The 21,244-nt window shown below is 49.9% G+C and overlaps 1 protein-coding gene across 3 annotated transcripts; it reads left to right on the plus strand.

The window, feature by feature from the left end:
• ATPAF1 (ATP synthase mitochondrial F1 complex assembly factor 1) lies at positions 1–19,975 on the plus strand. Of its 3 annotated transcripts, none has more exons than XM_069735890.1 (9): positions 3–276; positions 3,671–3,773; positions 17,894–17,935; positions 18,083–18,145; positions 18,428–18,478; positions 18,555–18,602; positions 18,776–18,871; positions 18,952–19,059; positions 19,703–19,975. In XM_069735890.1, exons 1-9 carry the CDS (start codon positions 14–16, stop codon positions 19,844–19,846), a joined length of 918 nt encoding a protein of 305 aa, XP_069591991.1. In that variant the 5' UTR covers positions 3–13; the 3' UTR covers positions 19,847–19,975. The 3 variants fall into 3 exon arrangements, with proteins under 3 accessions (XP_069591992.1, XP_069591991.1, XP_069591993.1); XM_069735892.1 differs by having other exon boundaries at positions 67–202; XM_069735891.1 differs by lacking the exons at positions 18,083–18,145; positions 18,428–18,478; positions 18,555–18,602 and having other exon boundaries at positions 1–276.
• Positions 19,976–21,244: the final 1,269 nt, after the last annotated feature.

A 21,244-nucleotide genomic window follows, 5' to 3' on the forward strand; every position in this document is an offset into this window, starting at 1 on the left:
GGCATGAGGGCGCATGCGCCGTGTCTCGGCTGTATCCGGCGGGGACGCAGAAGTTCATGGGATGAGGTCGGGCAGTGACGCGGGCATGGCGGCTGCTGTGCTGCAGATGAGTCTGGCATACAGAGGCCTCCTGGCGGTGAGGAGCAGGACTGTCGGAGCTGTGGCCTTGGGACTGGTGTCCTCGCAGCTCCGCACCTTCTCGGTGAGAAAAGAACCGGAACTGGAGGAAAATCCGTTCTACAGGAAATACCAGGACAAGATCCAGCAACTGCGCCGGTGCGGCCTCTAACGGTGGTTTGTGTTACTGCAGCCGCCCCCTCTCCCCTCCATGTCACAGGGCCCCAGTATGTGAGGAGCTCCCTGCAGCCGCCCCCTCTCCCCTCCATGTCACAGGGCCCCAGTATGTGAGGAGCTCCCTGCAGCCGCCCCCTCTCCCCTCAATGTCACAGTATGTGAGGAGCTCCCTGCAGCCGCCCCCTCTCCCCTCCATGTCACAGGGCCTCAGTATGTGAGGAGCTCCCTGCAGCCGCCCCCTCTCCCCTCCATGTCACAGGGCCCCAGTATGTGAGGAGCTCCCTGCAGCCGCCCCCTCTCCACTCCATTTCACAGGGCCTCAGTATGTGAGGAGCTCCCTGCAGCCGCCCCCTCTCCCCTCCATGTTACAGGGCCTCAGTATGTGAGGAGCTCCCTGCAGCCGCCCCCCCCCCCCCCTCAATGTCACAGTATGTGAGGAGCTCCCTGCAGCCGCCCCCTCTCCCCTCCATGTCACAGGGCCTCAGTATGTGAGGAGCTCCCTGCTGCCGCCCCCTCTCCCCTCCATATCACAGGGCCCCAGTATGTGAGGAGCTCCCTGCCGCCGCCCCCTCTCCCCTCCATGTCACAGGGCCTCAGTATGTGAGGAGCTCCCTGCAGCCGCCCCCTCTCCCCTCCATATCACAGGGCCCCAGTATGTGAGGAGCTCCCTGCTGCCGCCCCCTCTCCCCTCCATGTCACAGGGCCTCAGTATGTGAGGAGCTCCCTGCAGCCGCCCCCTCTCCCCTCCATGTCACAGGGCCCCAGTATGTGAGGAGCTCCCTGCAGCCGCCCCCTCTCCCCTCCATGTCACAGGGCCCCAGTATGTGAGTAGCTCCCTGCAGCCGCCCCCTCTCCCCTCCATGTCACAGGGCCCCAGTATGTGAGGAGCTCCCTGCAGCCGCCCCCTCTCCCCTCCAAGTCCCAGTAAGTGAGGAGCTCCCTGCAGCCGCCCCCCCCCCTCAATGTCACAGTATGTGAGGAGCTCCCTGCAGCCGCCCCCTCTCCCCTCCATGTCACAGGGCCTCAGTATGTGAGGAGCTCCCTGCCGCCGCCCCCTCTCCCCTCCATATCACAGGGCCCCAGTATGTGAGGAGCTCCCTGCAGCCGCCCCCTCTCCTCTCCATGTCACAGGGCCTCAGTATGTGAGGAGCTCCCTGCAGCCGCCCCCTCTCCCCTCCATGTCCTAGTAAGTGAGGAGCTCCCTGCAGCCGCCCCCTCTCCCCTCCATGTCCCAGTATGTGAGGAGCTCCCTGCAGCCGCCCCCTCTCCCCTCCATGTCACAGGGCCCCAATATGTGAGGAGCTCCCTGCAGCCGCCCCCTCTCCCCTCCATGTCACAGGGCCCCAGTATGTGAGGAGCTCCCTGCAGCCGCCCCCTCTCCCCTCCATGTCACAGGGCCCCAGTATGTGAGGAGCTCCCTGCAGCCGCCCCCTCTCCCCTCCATGTCACAGGGCCCCAGTATGTGAGGAGCTCCCTGCAGCCGCCCCCTCTCCCCTCCATGTCACAGGGCCCCAGTATGTGAGGAGCTCCCTGCAGCCGCCCCCTCTCCCCTCAATGTCACAGTATGTGAGGAGCTCCCTGCAGCCGCCCCCTCTCCCCTCCATGTCACAGGGCCTCAGTATGTGAGGAGCTCCCTGCAGCCGCCCCCTCTCCCCTCCATGTCACAGGGCCCCAGTATGTGAGGAGCTCCCTGCAGCCGCCCCCTCTCCACTCCATTTCACAGGGCCTCAGTATGTGAGGAGCTCCCTGCAGCCGCCCCCTCTCCCCTCCATGTTACAGGGCCTCAGTATGTGAGGAGCTCCCTGCAGCCGCCCCCCCCCCCCCCCTCAATGTCACAGTATGTGAGGAGCTCCCTGCAGCCGCCCCCTCTCCCCTCCATGTCACAGGGCCTCAGTATGTGAGGAGCTCCCTGCTGCCGCCCCCTCTCCCCTCCATATCACAGGGCCCCAGTATGTGAGGAGCTCCCTGCCGCCGCCCCCTCTCCCCTCCATGTCACAGGGCCTCAGTATGTGAGGAGCTCCCTGCAGCCGCCCCCTCTCCCCTCCATATCACAGGGCCCCAGTATGTGAGGAGCTCCCTGCTGCCGCCCCCTCTCCCCTCCATATCACAGGGCCCCAGTATGTGAGGAGCTCCCTGCCGCCGCCCCCTCTCCCCTCCATGTCACAGGGCCTCAGTATGTGAGGAGCTCCCTGCAGCCGCCCCCTCTCCCCTCCATGTCACAGGGCCCCAGTATGTGAGGAGCTCCCTGCAGCCGCCCCCTCTCCCCTCCATGTCACAGGGCCCCAGTATGTGAGGAGCTCCCTGCAGCCGCCCCCTCTCCTCTCCATGTCACAGGGCCTCAGTATGTGAGGAGCTCCCTGCAGCCGCCCCCTCTCCCCTCCATGTCCTAGTAAGTGAGGAGCTCCCTGCAGCCGCCCCCTCTCCCCTCCATGTCCCAGTATGTGAGGAGCTCCCTGCAGCCGCCCCCTCTCCCCTCCATGTCACAGGGCCCCAATATGTGAGGAGCTCCCTGCAGCCGCCCCCTCTCCCCTCCATGTCACAGGGCCCCAGTATGTGAGGAGCTCCCTGCAGCCGCCCCCTCTCCCCTCCATGTCACAGGGCCCCAGTATGTGAGGAGCTCCCTGCAGCCGCCCCCTCTCCCCTCCATGTCACAGGGCCCCAGTATGTGAGGAGCTCCCTGCAGCCGCCCCCTCTCCCCTCCATGTCACAGTATGTGAGGAGCTCCCTGCAGCCGCCCCCTCTCCCCTCCATGTCACAGTATGTGAGGAGCTCCCTGCAGCCGCCCCCTCTCCCCTCCATGTCCCAGTATGTGAGGAGCTCCCTGCAGCCGCCCCCTCTCCCCTCCATGTCACAGGGCCCCAGTATGTGAGGAGCTCCCTGCAGCCGCCCCCTCTCCCCTCCATGTCACAGTATGTGAGGAGCTCCCTGCAGCCGCCCCCTCTCCCCTCCATGTCACAGTATGTGAGGAGCTCCCTGCAGCCGCCCCCTCTCCCCTCCATGTCACAGTATGTGAGGAGCTCCCTGCAGCCGCCCCCTCTCCCCTCCATGTCACAGTATGTGAGGAGCTCCCTGCAGCCGCCCCCTCTCCCCTCCATGTCACAGTATGTGAGGAGCTCCCTGCAGCCGCCCCCTTTCCCCTCCATGTCACAGTATGTGAGGAGCTCCCTGCAGCCGCCCCCTCTCCCCTCCATGTCACAGTATGTGAGGAGCTCCCTGCAGCCGCCCCCTCTCCCCTCCATGTCACAGTATGTGAGGAGCTCCCTGCAGCCGCCCCCTCTCCCCTCCATGTCACAGTATGTGAGGAGCTCCCTGCAGCCGCCCCCTCTCCCCTCCCGTCACAGGCGTATGGTTTGCTATGTTATGCTTTTTACCACAGGTCAGACCCCGCAGCGTTTGTTGCTCGTATGGAGCAGAGGAAGGAGCAGCATAGCCCGGCAGTTGGTTTCCCTGCGCAGTCTGTGCGGTCCATGGAGGGGAAGGTAATAATGTAAAGTGGGGCCGGCTTGTGCTCCCCTCAGTACAGCGCTTGAAGTAAGAATATAAGTCGTCACCAATTTCTCTATCCCCATGATGGCACCACGGAGAGAGGGGTCCGCCCCCAGGGACAGGAAACTTACAGATGAAAAAGGGCGTACCTCTCTCCCACATCAGTTGGTTTCCTGTCCCTGACGGGGAACCTACAGCACGTACCTGAAGGATTCTTCGTGGGATTCCAGGGAGCTGGCCGGTCGGTTCCTGACAGGGGGCGCCCTGTCATGGCTGGATCCAGCAGGTTTTCTCCCCCCTTTTCTTCCGACCTTGAAGCACCACCGCTGGGGTCGGCGGGCCCTATGGGTGAGTGTGGCAGGGGGAGGCAGTGAAGGGGATCGAGCCTGCCTTCCCCGTGAAAAAAAAAAAAAAAAGGGGGAGGAAAGAGGCAGGTGACGGCGGTCACCGATATAGCCTCTGTACCGCTAATCGGTACATGGAGGTAGCAGCGGGTACGCTACCATGTGGGGACGCAGGAGCGCACCAAAAGCGCCCATAGCACCGCCGGACACCGCCGCCTAAACCGGAAGTGAGGGGGCAGCAAAACGAGGGCGGAACGCTAGAGCGCGCGCACAGGCGTCCCCAATAATATCCTCCCTATAGGACGCCTGTGCTGCGAACCGGAAGTGACTCGCGCGCATGCGCAGATCGCCGCTTTTCATCGGCGGCAAATTTAAAAAGAGCGTTTTCTAAGGGGAATATGTGGCAATACCTCCTCTTTGCTAAAAACGCAGCGGAGAGCCACTATGAGTGTCGCCTGAGCAAGTGCAGGTACAGCGGCACCCGCGCTCACAGCATCAGCGCAAGGGAAACGTTTCCTCTCAGCAGCAGTGGACGCTCAGGGTCACAACGCAGCCGAGTCTCTGGGAAAACTACGCGTCCGGTGACGGATCCAGTGGATATAGTCCCGAGGCCAGAGACGGTATCTCTTATTCACAGTGGGTGAGTGATCTACGTGAAAGTAATAATGTAATACAGGATTACTCTTTCTCCTAGGGAAGAAAATGTACAGCCAAATCAAAGCACAAAGTGTGTGCGATATGTCTGGAAGAGCTACCTTCCTCCTGGGAGAAAAAGCTATGCGGGCCTTGCATAGAAAAAACCATTCAGGAGGAATCTCCGGCGTTCGCTTCAGACCTAAAAACACTAATAAAAAATCAGGTGGAGAGTGCCCTCAAAGGCATTAAAGTCCCGAAGAAAAAGCACAGGTCAGGTCATAAATCCCCTGAATCTAGCATAGACGAATCAGATAGCGAAACATCTGACTCTTAACGATTCGTCGACATCCGAGACCTCTTCACTATCGTCAGAGGGGGGAGGCAGTTGCTTCCCCATCGAAGAGACAGACGCACTGGTAAAGGCCATCAGAACGACCATGGGTCTGGTAGACGAACGTCCTAAGAGAACGGCACAGGACATAATGTTCAGCGGATTAGAACAAAAGAAAAGAAGAGTATTCCCGATAAATGAGAAAATTCATTCTTTGATCAAAAAAGAATGGAAAAAACAGATAAAGTTCTCTTGACCCCCAAGAGAAAATACCAGTTTGATGACCCAGCCTGCTCATCCTGGAGCAAGGCACCCAAACTGGATGTGGCCATAGCAAAGGCCTCCAAAAAATTCGCCCTGCCCTTCGAGGACATGGGCACTCTAAAGGACCCGATGGACAAAAAAGCGGACACTTTTTTAAAAAACTCCTGGGAAGCAGCAGGAGGTGGCCTAAAACCAGCCATCGCAGCCACTTGTACGGCCCGTGCCTTAATGGTATGGCTCGAGCACTTGGATTCACAACTAAAGGAGAAAGTCTCAAGAGAAACAATCCAGAAGTCAGTGTCCATGATGAAAGGGGCGGCAGCCTTTTTAGCGGACGCTTCGGTGGACTCAGCAAGATTAGCAGTCAGGTCGGCCTCTTTCTCAAACGCCGCAAGACGGGCCCTGTGGCTAAAGTGCTAGCCGGGGGACTTGCAAACAAAGACCAAGTTATGCTCAATACCTTGCGAAGGTGAATTTCTGTTTGGGTCAACATTGGACGACATCCTTGACAAAGCGGGAGATAAAAAGAAATCTTTCCCCGGATTCCCTAACCAGTCATATAGGCGTTCCTTTCGGAACAGAAAGTTCATGCGGAGAAGACCCCCAAAAGGGAATAAAGACGGATGGGAAGACAGAAGGAACAAAAACAGGGGCTTCTTGTTCAACAACCCTCCCCCCCCCCCTCCAGATAATAAAAAATCTCAATGAAGGTACTCCCCGGGTCGGAGGGAGACTAGCAGAGTTTCTTCCAGCCTGGGAAAGAATTTCAAACAGTCCTTGGATTCTAGGTATTATACGAGAAGGCCTCAAATTCAAATTTCGTATCCCTCCCGGCAACTCCTTCATGATAACGCCTCAGAAACAATCACACGAACAGTCAGCTCTCGAGAAAGAAATTCTGAACCTAATCCAGAAAGGAGTATTGCAAGAAGTCCCATACCAGGAAAGAGGCACGGGGTTTCTATTCTCCCCTCTTCCTCCGCAGGAAACAGGACGGATCGTACAGAACGATCATAAATCTCAAAAAATTAAACAGTTTCCTAGAGATACAACATTTCAAAATGGAGACAATAAAATCTTGCGTGAGAATACTCTTTCCCTTGTGTTTCATGACTGTTCTAGATTTACAAGACGCATATTACCATGTGCCCATCCACAGAGATTATCAAAAATACCTCAGACTGGCAGTGAATATCCAGGGGGAAGTAAAACACTTCCAATTTCGAGCTCTCCCCTTCGGGATAGCTGTCGCTCCCCGTGTATTCACGAAAATAATGTCAGAGGTAATGGCCCACATACGGGAACAGAATATCCTAATAGTTCCCTATCTGGACGACCTCCTTGTGGTAGAGAACTCATTCCAACACTGCAAACAACAGTTGGATCTGGTCATGGCTTCACTGTCGAGTCTAGGGTGGCTACTAAACATACCCAAGTCCAAAATAGTGCCATCCCAGGTACAGGAGTACTTGGGGATAGTCCTAGACTCGATCACGCAGACATGCTATCTTCCTCAGGAGAAGGTCCAAAAAATGACACAGGCAGTGTTACAGCTGACGGTATCCCCAGTCACTACTCTGAGGAAAGCAATGTCCCTGTTGGGCTCCATGACTGCCTGTATCCCGGCCGTACAGTGGGCACAATGTCATTCCCGGGACCTACAATGGGAGACTTTAGATTCAGGCATATCTCTGCCCGGAAATTTAGACGGGCGGTTAAGTATATCACCAAACACGATACACTCCCTAGCATGGTGGGCAGACCCAGGGAATTTAACCAAAGGGGTTCCTTGGGCGCTACCGACAGAGAAGATTCTAACGACAGATGCAAGCCCCTGGGGTTGGGGAGCACATATAGGCGATTAAGTGGCACAAGGGAATTGGAACAAAAGTCAAGAGCTAGACTCTTCCAACATGAAAGAACTGTTAGCGGTAAAACTGGCCCTAACACACTTTCTATATCTCCTTCACGGCCATCACGTAAAAGTCTTTTCGGACAACCAAGTAGTGGTCGCATATCTAAACCACCAAGGGGGCACCAGGTGTCGAGCACTGATGGAGGTAACCCAATCCATCTTCCACATAGCGGAACACAGTCTAAAGTCCTTGACAGCTCTCCACTTAAAGGGCTCAGAAAACCAAACTGCAGACTTCCTGAGCAGAACATGCTTAAAGCAGGGGGAGTGGGAGCTAAACCAGTCGGTCTTCGATCAAATCGTGAATCTCTGGGGTCTACCAGAAATAGACCTATTCGCGAACAGCCAAAACCGCAAAGTAAAAACATTCTGCTCAATCGATCCCTGGGGGAACCCTGTAGCTCTAGAAGCACTGACAATTCCTTGGAACTATCACCTTGCCTATGCGTTCCCTCCAATGTCGCTCATCCCCTTAGTGTTGAGGAAAATTCGGGAGGAGGGAGCTACAGTGATAGTAATAGCGCCATTCTGGCCCCGCAGAATATGGTTTTCTTGGCTAAGAAAAATGTCCATATCAAGTCCATGGGTTCTACCAGACACTCCGAAGCTTCTGTCCCAGGGTCCAGTATTTCACCCCAATGTAAAGAATTTACACATGACAGCGTGGCTTTTGAAAGGAGGTTGCTAAGGGATAAAGGGTTCTCTCCCAACTTGGTGTCCACTCTATTACAGAGTAGAAAACCCGTAACCACTAAAATATATGGGAAAGTTTGGAAAAAATTTATGTCAGTATCAGGGGCAGACCCGTCCGAGGAGATCCCAATAGGGAAAATACTTGAGTTCTTACAGAAAGGTCTGGAAAGAGGGTTGGCTACAAGCACTCTAAAGGTTCAGGTGGCGGCCTTGGGAGCACTGTATAATTATGATTTGGCCAGAAATCGGTGGGTTATGCGATTTATTAAAGCCTCATCTAGGTCCAGGCCTATTCCCCTCCACAACTCTCCTCCATGGGATCTAAACCTTGTATTAAACGCTCTAACCAAACCTCCCTTTGAGCCCCTGACAGAAGTTCCTTTAAAGATCTTATCTCTAAAAACCTCACTCCTAGTGGCCCTAACCTCGGCTCGTCGTGTCAGCGATATACAAGCGTTATCTTCATGCCCACCCTTTACTCAGATACTTGATGACAGAGTCATTCTTAAAACTGACCCGGCTTACCTCCCTAAAATAGCGTCACAGTTTCACAGAACGCAAGAAATTTCTTTACCCTCCTTTTGTCCCAACCCTAAAAATGAGGGAGAAAAAACACTGCATACCCTAGACGTAAAAAGATGTCTGGTTCAATATCTGTCAGCCACTAGGGAGTGCAGGAAGGATAGGGCTCTGTTTGTCTGCTTCCAGGGTCCACGCAAGGGACAAAAAGCATCAAAAGCCACGTTAGCAAGATGGATAAGAGACGCCATCGCCCTATCCTACTCATCCTGTGGGACAGCCATCCCGGAGAATATAAAAGCTCATTCGACCAGAGCAGTGGCATCATCCTGGGCGGAGAGAGCTGGCGCTTCAATACAACAGATATGTAGAGCGGCCACTTGGTCTTCCCAGTCTACATTTTTCAAGCATTACCGCTTAGACTTGACCTCCTCTGATCCTACCTTTTGGGCGAAGGGTTCTAGAGGCAGTGGTCCCTCCCTAAGATTTCTATCTATTCAAATCTCTCCGTGGTGCCATCATGGGGATAGAGAAAATGTTAGTTACCTGCCGATAACGGTATTTCTCTGATCCCATGATGGCATCCGTATATTCCCTCCCTTTTCACACACAGGTGTGCACTTGATAATGTACTAGTAATTAATTTTAGTCACGGTGCCTCTGTTAAGTTAAATAGGTTAAGTTTAATTTGTGTAAATATTGAGTTGCAGCTGAAGTTCTGTATAAGGCTCTGTAATCCAACTGATGTGGGAGAGAGGTACGCCCTTTTTCATCTGTAGGCTTCCTGTCCCTGGGGGCGGACCCCTCTCTCCGTGGTGCCATCATGGGATCAGAGAAATACCGTTATCGGCAGGTAACTACCATTTTTCTACGTTAATCTATTTCTGAAGGTGATCTTGACATGAAATTCTCCCAGATGTCGGTAACAATCTATCCAATCCACACAGCCAAAGAAATCGCCATAGGTGTCCATAAAAAATAGTGCACAAATGAGAAATGACACAGGAAATGTATTGAGCACATTACAAGAGCCTTTGTTAGTGCTAAAGCGTCAAGACGCCTCCTGTATGGAGAAACTAGTCCCAGGCATTGCTCAGGTGGGATTTTGGCCCGTTCTTCCACACAAACACTATTCACACCCTGAAGCTTCCGTGGCTCCTTCTATGATCTGAGCTTTACTTTCTTCCGTACATTTTTTTTATTGGATTTAAGTCCAGTGATCGTCTCGGCCATTGTAGCAGATTTATTGTCTTTCTGACACCAGTGCAGAGTTTCCTTGGCCGTGTGAAATATCCCCCCTCATTTTCTCTTCATAGATGGCAGCAGAATGTCTCTGTACGAGGGGCCTGGCATGTAGCTTATTGGGGGATTCCGGGCTCCTGCACGGGGTGAACGATCGGAGGAGTGTGCCGCATATTCTGAGCCTCATGCAGGAACTGTGAGAGATGGCAGCGGGCCCTTCCCAGAGACCGTGGGTGCGGGCACGCCTGGAGCAGTATGCCAGGACGCCTGTGGATCCCTGCCTGCTGATGGACACCTCCTTCTGCCCATCCTGATTCTCTGATTGTGTGCGAGGCTGCGGATCTAGTTCTGAGAGCTGTATCTGCTGTCAGACGTGAATGGACGGATGGTTCTGGAAAGATGGACGTGTCGTACATCAGGCAACTGTTACAGTTTAAGGACAGAGACCGGATTCTGAGTCTTGCTCGCACTTTCCCCGGATCTCTGATGGATCAAAGGTGTCGCTTTTCCCAGACGTCTCCAAGGTTCAGAAGAGACGTGCCCAGTTTCCAGAAATCGAGGAGATTGCGCCAGCTGCAAGCTCAGTGTGCCATGTTAGATCCTGCAAGATTGAGAGTTGCCATCCTCCATGAAACCCATTTTTTGATGAGGCGTTGCGGTGGCCGGGTTTGGTGTCTATGAACTCGTAATGACCTGGAGAATCGTGATGGTTGGTCAGTTTTAGCATTCAGTGAACACCGTAAAAAACAGCTGTGTATTTTCCTGTTTTACAGTACACAACATGTTAAAACCAATGGTGTCGTTCAAAAGTACAACTCGTCCCGCAAAAACCAAGCAGTCACATGGCTATATTGCCAGAACAATAAGAAAGCTGTGGTTCTGGGAAGGGGGGGGAGCGAAAAACAAAACATGAAAATGAAAATGCCTCCGGGGGTTAAGGAGTTAAATCCCAAGCCATGTTTAGGGAGTTGATCTGGAAAAAAAGGCATAGCCGGAATCGAGTATGTTACAAAGGGGAGGGAGGGCTGGCTGCCCCTGATCCGTGGGGGAACATTTCGGCCTCACAATTTCAGCCACTTTAGCTGCTCCAAGGGTCTTCAATGTCTATATTGCTGAAACATATGGGGGGATATCCCGTCTTGCCCTTCCTGGAGGTGGGACGTCGGGGTGCTTTCAAGAAGAAGCTTCCAACAGTTGTCCTTTCATGATTGAAACTTGGGGGAAAAAATAAAGAAATGCTAGACTATGTTGAATATACCCCGGTCACGCCAATCTGGCAAAACCCGAAATTACCAGAGTTGTTTTCCTTTATGCCCTGTATAACAGCGGGCGCTTCTAGTTCAACTACAGTCTAATGGGATTTTCGATGGCTTTCAACAACTTAGTGATCAGTTTCCTCTTCCTAATAAATTCTTTTCAGTATCTCCAATTACGTCATGCTTGGTCTGCACAGAAGGCGCTCTCTCCCCTAAGAATTAACCCCTTCCCGACCCAGCATAGGCATCATAAGTCAGTGCCAATCCGACCTGTGACGCATATGCTGGATCACAGAATGATCGGGTGAAAGGGTTAACTCCAATTTCACCCGATCTGCAGGGATGAGCCGAAAGGTGCTTTAACCCAGGGGGGGGGGGCTTTGCCCCCACGTGGCTACGATTGCTCTGATTGGCTGTTGCACTTTCAGCAGCCAATCAGAGCAATTTGTAATATTTCACCTATGAAAAGTGGTGAAATATTACAATCCAGCAGACCACTAAGAAGGTCCTAGAGTGCTAAAACTATAAAATGTTCACATGCGCTAGTATCAAACCTATGTTATGAGCTCAGCGCCAGTGTGGTCATGGTTGTATGTGGTCAGGGTTTGGCTGAAATAAGCCCCTAGAATACCGGCACCTCCGGTGAGGAGTTTTGTGGATTCAGGGCTGGCGTATAGCCATTAGAATTACGGCACCTCCGGAGAGGAGTTGTGTTGTGAATTCCATTCTTGGGCTCCCTCCGGTGGTTGTAAATGGCACTCTTGTGAATTCTGCCCTTGGGCTTCCTCTGGTGGTTTTGAGTGGTACTGCTGCTCCTTGGGTTTAGCTTTAGCAGCTGCTTTCACTAATCGTCTCTCCTGGCTCTGCTATTTAACCTGGCTCTAATCTTCAGCCTATGCCACTTGTCAATGTTTTCTGGCTGGATTCACATCTCTGCTTGGATTCTCCTGGTTTCCTGATCTGTTCTGAAAAGATAAGTTCTGGCTTTGCTCATTTCAGTCCACATGTTGTGGACTTATTGTTCTGTGCATTCTATATTTGTCCAGCTTGTCATTATGGATATTTTCTGTTAGCTGGAATCTCTGGGAAGCAGATTTACCCTCCACACCTTTAGTCAGGTGTGGAGATTTTGTAAACTCTGTGTGAATTGTTTTGTAGTTTTTATACTGACCGCACAGTATCCTTTCCTGTCCTATCTATCAAGCTAGACTGGCCTCCTATGCTAAAATCTGATTTCATCTCTGCGTATGTTTTCCCCTCCTCTCACCGTCAATATTTGTGTGGGGCTATCTTTCCTTTGGGGATTTTCTCTGAGGCAAGATAGGTTTCCTGTTTCCATCTTTAGGGGAAGTTAGATCTTAGGCTGTGCCAAGGGGTCTAGGGAGCGTCAGGCACCCCCCACAGCTATTTCTAGTTGCGCTGCTAGGTTCAGGGTCTGCGGTCAGTACAGATACCACCTCCTTCAGAGCTTGTCTCATGTTGTTCCTAAACCACCAGATCATAACAGAGTTGCTCGTGTGCTATTCTGAGTGCATGACCACTGTCGGCTTTATTAGGTAGCTGTGATCTCCTGCGAGGCTAACAGGGCACGGCGTTCTCTTTTCGTAGTGACTCTGTGAAGTAACAGAGTTCGTTTATACCGCCATATAGTACTGCCTGTTACTAGCAGCAGGTTTCTCTCCTGCACGGTGGACCCCGGGTTGGGAACGCACCTACTAATATATATACATATATATATATATATATATATATATATATATACACACACACACACACACACACACACACACACACACACACACACACACACACACACACACACACACACACACACACACACACATATACATATATATACAGTGGGGCAAAAAAGTATTTAGTCAGTCAGCAATAGTGCAAGTTCCACCACTTAAAAAGATGAGAGGCGTCTGTAATTTACATCATAGGTAGACCTCAACTATGGGAGACAAACTGAGAAAAAAAAATCCAGAAAATCACATTGTCTGTTTTTTTATCATTTTTTTTGCATATTATGGTGGAAAATAAGTATTTGGTCAGAAACAAACAATCAAGATTTCTGGCTCTCACAGACCTGTAACTTCTTCTTTAAGAGTCTCCTCTTTCCTCCACTCATTACCTGTAGTAATGGCACCTGTTTAAACTTGTTATCAGTATAAAAAGACACCTGTGCACACCCTCAAACAGTCTGACTCCAAACTCCACTATGGTGAAGACCAAAGAGCTGTCAAAGGACACCAGAAACAAAATTGTAGCCCTGCACCAGGCTGGGAAGACTGAATCTGCAATAGCCAACCAGCTTGGAGTGAAGAAATCAACAGTGGGAGCAATAATTAGAAAATGGAAGACATACAAGACCACTGATAATCTCCCTCGATCTGGGGCTCCACACAAAATCCCACCCCGTGGGGTCAGAATGATCACAAGAACGGTGAGCAAAAATCCCAGAACCACGCGGGGGGACCTAGTGAATGAACTGCAGAGAACTGGGACCAATGTAACAAGGCCTACCATAAGTAACACACTACGCCACCATGGACTCAGATCCTGCAGTGCCAGACGTGTCCCACTTCTTAAGCCAGTACATGTCCGGGCCCGTCTGAAGTTTGCTAGAGAGCATTTGGTGATCCAGAGGAGTTTTGGGAGAATGTCCTATGGTCTGATGAAACCAAACTGGAACTGTTTGGTAGAAACACAACTTGTCGTGTTTGGAGGAAAAAGAATACTGAGTTGCATCCATCAAACACCATACCTACTGTAAAGCATGGTGGTGGAAACATCATGCTTTGGGGCTGTTTCTCTGCAGAGGGGCCAGGACGACTGATCCGGGTACATGAAAGAATGAATGGGGCCATGTATCGTGAGATTTTGAGTGCAAACCTCCTTCCATCAGCAAGGGCATTGAAGATGAAACGTGGCTGGGTCTTTCAACATGACAATGATCCAAAGCACACCGCCAGGGCAACGAAGGAGTGGCTTCGTAAGAAGCATTTCAAGGTCCTGGAGTGGCCTAGCCAGTCTCCAGATCTCAACCCTATAGAAAACCTTTGGAGGGAGTTGAAAGTCCGTGTTGCCAAGCGAAAAGCCAAAAACATCACTGCTCTAGAGGAGATCTGCATGGAGGAATGGGCCAACATACCAACAGTGTGTGGCAACCTTGTGAAGACTTACAGAAAACGTTTGACCTCCGTCATTGCCAACAAAGGATATATGACAAAGTATTGAGATGAAATTTTGTTTCTGACCAAATACTTATTTTCCACCATAATATGCAAATAAAATGTTAAAAAAACAGACAATGTGATTTTCTGGATTTTTTTTTCTCAGTTTGTCTCCCATAGTTGAGGTCTACCTATGATGTAAATTACAGACGCCTCTCATCTTTTTAAGTGGTGGAACTTGCACTATTGCTGACTGACTAAATACTTTTTTGCCCCACTGTATATACATATATACACACACACACACACACACACACACACACACACACACACACACACACACACACACACACACACACACACACACACACACACACACACACACGTGTTCAAAAGTCCTGCATAGGCGTGAAGAAAACTGTTTCATACTTTTGCATCTCTACAGTGAAACTGGTGGGACAGATATGTTTTTGTAATCCCTCATTGTATGCCATACTCATTTTTGAATGTCCCAAGTGTATAAATTGTTATGGTGTGCGCATTTTTGATAATTTTTTTTTACAGCATAACCATACCTACACTAGTACAGTGTGTAGAATGGTGAACAGGTTTCTAAGTTCACTAACTTCCAATGCAAGTTCACACAGACTTAAGTTTTACTTTTTCAGATTTATTATTTTTTATTGAATTCAGAGTGTTGAGCAGAAGGCAGCATCTTCTTATTAAGGATGTCTATGTATTTTTTTGCATTAACCATAGCCTCCACAATATGAAGCCTTCCAACACCCCTGGCTGCCATACAGCCCCAGACCATTACTTTCCTCGGATGTTTCACAGAGAAGCTCAAACACTCTGGCTTGTACTCTTCATGTGGGAACCTTCTCACATAAGACTTGCCATCATTTCCTGCTTTCATCACTAACTAGCACTTTTCCCCACTCCTCCTTCCTCCATTCCTCCACAGTTTTCGCCTTTGTCTTTGTATGGCTGTCATCAATGGCTTCTTTCGGGCCTTGCACCCTCTCAATCCTGCTTCCAAACATCTCTTCCTAACAGTTGATGTTGCTACCTCAATATTGCACTTTTCTTGCCATTCTCGCAGAAGCTGAGGAGAGATGAGCTTTCGATTGGCAAGGGATGTTCTTATCAGTACTCTATCCTCCCTTTTAGTTGACTTTCTGGGCCGACCAGATCTGGGCCTGTCCTGGGTAATTCCAAGCTGCTTGTTTCTGCAAAATTCTTACGACTGTACTCTGATTACAGCCGACCTTCCTTGCGATCTGGGGGCCAGTATAACCCTCTTCATGTGGCACCACAACTCGCACACGATCCTCCGCTGGCAAATATCTGAAGGCTCCCATCATAAAACTCTACAGTATGATTCACTAGATAGACCGACAGATAAAACAATGTAATGCAATGTGATTGGCTGCCATATCCCAGTTATGATGGTCACAAGAACCTCATCTGTGATTGGCTCATTTTGCATCTGAAGCTGTACAATGTTTAGTTCTGCTTTCAATTCCCATATTGTTGCAATAATTTCAGGCAAAACTGCTTCAAAAGCTAAAAATATTACAGGGAAAGAATGCAAAATTGTATTCTGAACAAAACCATATATAATATGTCATATTAGCATCGAAAATATTCGACAGAAAACGTTTAAAACTTGAAAAATCAATCAATTTATCCTATGCAGGACTTTTGAACACCACCATGTGTGTGTGTGTGTGTGTGTGTGTGTGTGTGTATATCTATATATATAATTGTCTAAGGGTTTTTCCGTCTGTCTGTCCTGGAAATCCCGCGTCTGATTGGTCGAGGCCGCCAGGCCTCGACCAATCAGCAACGGGCACAGCGACGATTATGTCATAAAGGACGTAGAAATCCCACGTTTCTGATTCAACGACGGGCACAGTATCGACGTAGATGTCATAATGGTTGCCTCGACCAATCAGCGACGGGCACAGTCTGCCGCGAATTCTGGAATCATCATTGTCCATATACTACGTGGACATGCATATTCTAGAATACCCGATGCGTTATATATATATTGCATTCCGCCAACCCTAGCACACAGAAGTTTGTTTCACTTGGAGTTATATTCTGTTAAGTGTTCCCTTTATTTTTTGAGCAGTGTATATTCTAGTGTCTGATCCACCTCCTGTTGAGACACAAATCAGAACTGCATATTTAGTTACAGGTCTGATTTATGTGGCTTCAAAATGCGGTTGTGTTAGTACAGCTGCTGTTACTACCTTGTTTCGTTGTTCTCCGTATGTGCTGCTTGTATTGAGGGCCTGTCCCATGTATGGTGGAATTGTATACCGTCTGGGGGGAGGGGGGCGGATTGTCTGTTATTGTTGTATTGTTAAAACAAGACCTTAATACAAAGTTATCTGATTTTAAAAAAGTGAATGCCTCGGTATATTTTTCCATTCATCCTTCCTTCAATTATATGAAGTTTGCCAGTACCTTATGATGGAAAAACAGCCCTACACCATGATGTCCCACCTCCACACTTCACAGTTGGTATGGTGTTTTTGGGGTGATAGGCAGTGCCTTCTGTAGCTCTCCACAGTTGGACATTGGCTCTTGGACAACTCTTCTGATAATTCGTTTCACTCCTCTGTATGAAATCTTGTGGGGATCACCTTAGGGTTAGGGTCGTGGCCAGTTTATGGTGAAATCTTGTGGGGAGAATCTGGTTGGGGTCGGTTTATGGTGAAATTATGTTCTTTCCACTTCTGGACTATGGCCCCAACAGTGTTCATTGAAACCTTCAGTAGTTTAGAAATTCTTATGTAACCAATGTCATCAGGATGTTTTACAACAATAAAGCTGTGAAGGTCTTGAGACGGCTCACTGGTTTTACCTATCATGAGATGTTCTTTTGTGGTACCTTGGTAATGAGACACCTTTTTATAGGCCATCAGTTGAACCAGCTGGTAGGGTTGCTTTTTAATTACTAATAGATTTCAGCTAGCGTCAGGGCTTTTTGCTCCTCTTTCTTCGTGTTCAATACTTTTTCTGGCATAGTTTCCCATTATTACATCGATGTGAATACTTTTCTGCCCAATGATGACAGAAGTATTCTAGGAGTGATACCTTTGTTAGCTAACCATTAAAGGTATCACTCCTAGAATACTTTTGTCATTGATTTTTCTGGCTAACACGGTACTACAATATAATGTATTGTACATCATTATTCCATACTAGATGGCGGCCCGATTCTAACGCATCGGGTATTCTAGAATATGCATGTCCACGTAGTATATGGACAATGATGATTCCAGAATTCGCGGCACACTGTGCCCGTCGCTGATTGGTCGAGGCAACCTTTATGACATCGTCGCCATGGCAACCATTATGACATCTACGTCGATACTGTGCCAGTCGCTGAATCAGAAACGTGGGATTTCTACGTCCTTTATGACATCATCGTCGCTGTGCCCGTTGCTGATTGGTCAGACGCGGGATTTCTACGTCGATGCTGTGCCGGTCTCTGGTCGAGGCCGCCAGGCCTCGACCAATCAATCAGAGAGCCAGGATTTCCAGGACAGACAGACAGACAGACGGAAAAACCCTTAGACAATTATATATATATAGATAATTTCTGGACCTCTATGGTGATTGTGGATTGGATATGTTCTGTTCCTATCTCAGGATGCCCCGGCCACTGACGTATGCACAATGGCTGCCTTTTCTCCTCTGATCGCTGTTGTCTTTTCCAGGTGACATCCAGTCCAGATTCAGAAGCCGTCCTGAAGAACAAGGTGAGGATGTCGTGTGAGGTGCCGCCCTTCTCCGAATCAATCTCCTGTGTCGCTGGCTTATATGGGTGCGGGCCGTCTAGCACATGTTCATTATTATGAATGCGGGGCGCTGTGCAGTAATTGTCAGCTCTGCGCTTTTCTCTTTAGACCTTGAATTCGCTGCTGAATGTGGAGCTGGTGATGGACAAGAGTGCAGAAGATATTGCCCAGGTCTGAGGGTGCATGCCGCACAGGCGCCACATTATAGGTGGTTTGGTGGGAGATGGTCTATGATGTTCAGCAGGGTCACGTTCCTGGGGGAATGGGGGAGTGTGCACACTGCATGCACAGAAGATATTGTCTATGTATGAGGGTACACACTGGCCGCCGGGGTCACTTTACCACCAGGGTCATGTCATAGGGGGGTTAGCGCAATGTTCCCCAGCAGGCAGAGGTTGAGTACATATGGACGAGCCGCTGAGCATATTACCTGGTATCTGGTTCATCTTCTAGATATGGACAGAGTTCTTTGCCAGAAGGGACACGGTGTACGCGGTTATCCCGGTGAGTGGCAGCAAGTACACAGGTGTAATGCATGCGTGGAGCCTCCAGGCCTTCACTGTGCCCCTCTTCTCTGCAGGGGGAAGCCTTTGACCTTGTTTGGAGCAGGTCTCGGTGCTGTCCATCTGTAAGTTGCAATGCTGTCCTGTATACTCGAATGCATGTGGATGGTGGCATGCTTGTCATCTTTTTGGGGGTGATGGAGGGTGGTGGTTTCTGACATTGTGGTGCGTGGCTGGGGTGATGTCATTATAATCTAGCAGGCTGAGGGCAGGTCTTTTCTCTCCTGCTTTGTCGCAGTTCCTGTATGCCCTTCCCCGCCAGGATGGCTATGAGTTTTTTGTCGGGCAGTGGACGGGGACGGAGCTTCACTTCACTGCACTCACCAATATTCAGGTGCGGTCACTGGTTCTATCAAGCTGAGTGGTGGAGGGGCCGGGATGTAACCTTGGTAAACTAGATGTTGTGTCTTGCAGACAGTGGGTGACTCTGCACAAAGTCAGCTGATCCTGCATCATTACCGCGAGCTCCAGGCCAGCAAAGGAATTGTATTAATGATGGGCGAGTGCGATTCCACCTTCCTGGTATAGTATTACCTTCCCCATCATCTCTCCATCTACCCAGTGACCATCATGGCTAAAATTGTCTGTACACCTGAGAGAACTGATGAGCAGACCCTTGGTCAGACAGCTATGCCTTCCCACTTAATAATAATAATCTTTATTTTTATATAGCACTAACATATTCCGCAGCGCTTTGCACACATTATCTTCAATGTCTCACAATCTAAATTCCCTATCAGTAAGTCTTTGGAATGTGGGAGGAAACCAGAACCCGGAGCAAACACACAAACTCCTGGCAGATGTTGACCGTGGTGGGGTTTGAACCCAGGACTCCAGCGCTGCAAGGCTGCTGTGCTAACCACTGAGCCACCGTGCTGCCAGTTCTCCCACGCATACGAACACTCAGTGAGAAAGTTACTGTCAGACTCCTCGCTTCAGACTCCTCGCTTTAGACTCCTCGCTTTAGACTCCTCGCTTTAGACTCCTCGCTTTAGACTCCTCGCTTTAGACTCCTCGCTTTAGACTCCTCGCTTTAGACTCCTCGCTTTAGACTCCTCGCTTTAGACTCCTCGCTTTAGACTCCTCGCTTTAGACTCCTGTCCTCTCTCCTCCCTGGAATAGGTTGTGATATCTAAAGGATGATGGGAATTGTGTTTCTTTACAGAAGGTGGAGGATGCGCGGTTTCTGGCTAATCAGGTTCAGCTTTTCTACGCTAGCGATCAATTTAAACTGGTGCAGAGCTTCAACCACGATCCCGGCGACTTCAAGTACATGGCGGTGATCTCTGCTCTGGAGCATAGTCAGTAGGGGGAACATGGCAGTGGGTTTGTTACCTGGCAGCCAAGTCTACCATTGACATCTCAGTGGCCATGTTGTAGGTTCATGTACGTTACTTTTTTATATATACAATAAATAATCTTCTGTTTTATAATGTGACCATTTGTCTGTAAGGCTGTCAACAGTAGGAGTGGTAATTTTAATGTGCAAGGTATGACCCAAATTACCAGTGTCAATTGTCCTCCTGAACAATGTGCCCTAAGAAAATACCCAATAATTGTGCTTTGTTTCTGCGGTAACCGTGGGAATGTCCTTGCGTCAAGAAATGAATGCATCCTCTCCGAATATTTGGCTCCCTCACCTCCTGCAATGATAAGACACACCCTACATTTTGAGATGGAAAATAGTAAAAAATGTTTAAATATAATGGTGGTGTGTCTCCCGTTATCTCAATCTATGCATACACCGCCTCTGGTGGCCATTATTGCGGAGCCCACCGCACGGAAATCTATGTGAAATGGGACTCCACCATCCAGCGTCACCATCTTCTGAGATCTCAGGCACCACAGCGTTGCTCCGCCCCTGCCGCTGCCCCACCCCTGCCGCTACCCCGCTCCTGCCGCTGCCCTCCTTGCATCATCCATTGCCGATCATATTCACAGGTCACATCACCAGTTGTGTCATCCATTGCCGATCATATTCACAGGTCACATCACCAGTTGTGTCATCCATGGCCGATCATATTCACAGGTCACATCACCAGTTGTGTCATCCATGGCCGATCATATTCACAGGTCACATCGCCAGTTGTGTCATCCATTGCCGATCATATTCACAGGTCACATCGTCAGTTGTGTCATCCATTGCCGATCATATTCACAGGTCACATCACCAGTTGTGTCATCCATTGCCGATCATATTCACAGGTCACATCGTCAGTTGTGTCATCCATTGCCGATCATATTCACAGGTCACATCACCAGTTGTGTCATCCATTGCCGATCATATTCACAGGTCACATAGCCAGTTGTGTCATCCATTGCCGATCATATTCACAGGTCACATCACCAGTTGTGTCATCCATTGCTGATCATATTCACAGGTCACATCACCAGTTGTGTCATCCATTGCTGATCATATTCACAGGTCACATCACCAGTTGTGTCATCCATTGCTGATCATATTCACAGGTCACATCACCAGTTGTGTCATCCATTGCCGATCATATTCACAGGTCACATAGCCAGTTGTGTCATCCATTGCCGATCATATTCACAGGTCACATCACCAGTTGTGTCATCCATTGCTGATCATATTCACAGGTCACATCACCAGTTGTGTCATCCATTGCCGATCATAGTCACAGGTCACATCACCAGTTGTGTCATCCATTGCCGATCATATTCACAGGTCACATCACCAGTTGTG

The sequence above is a fragment of the Ranitomeya imitator genome, chromosome 8 (genome assembly GCF_032444005.1).
Source record: "Ranitomeya imitator isolate aRanImi1 chromosome 8, aRanImi1.pri, whole genome shotgun sequence".
NCBI classification, from domain to species: Eukaryota; Metazoa; Chordata; class Amphibia; order Anura; family Dendrobatidae; genus Ranitomeya; species Ranitomeya imitator.

Excerpts from the sequence above, each read along its gene's own strand:
- ATPAF1 (XM_069735890.1), top strand. The coding sequence starts at position 14 with ATGCGCCGTGTCTCGGCTGTATCCGGCGGGGACGCAGAAGTTCATGGG. Across the intron at positions 18,872-18,951 it reads CTGCACTCACCAATATTCAG|ACAGTGGGTGACTCTGCACA; the intron begins GTGCGGTCACTG and ends TGTGTCTTGCAG. Across the intron at positions 19,060-19,702 it reads AGTGCGATTCCACCTTCCTG|AAGGTGGAGGATGCGCGGTT; the intron begins GTATAGTATTAC and ends GTTTCTTTACAG.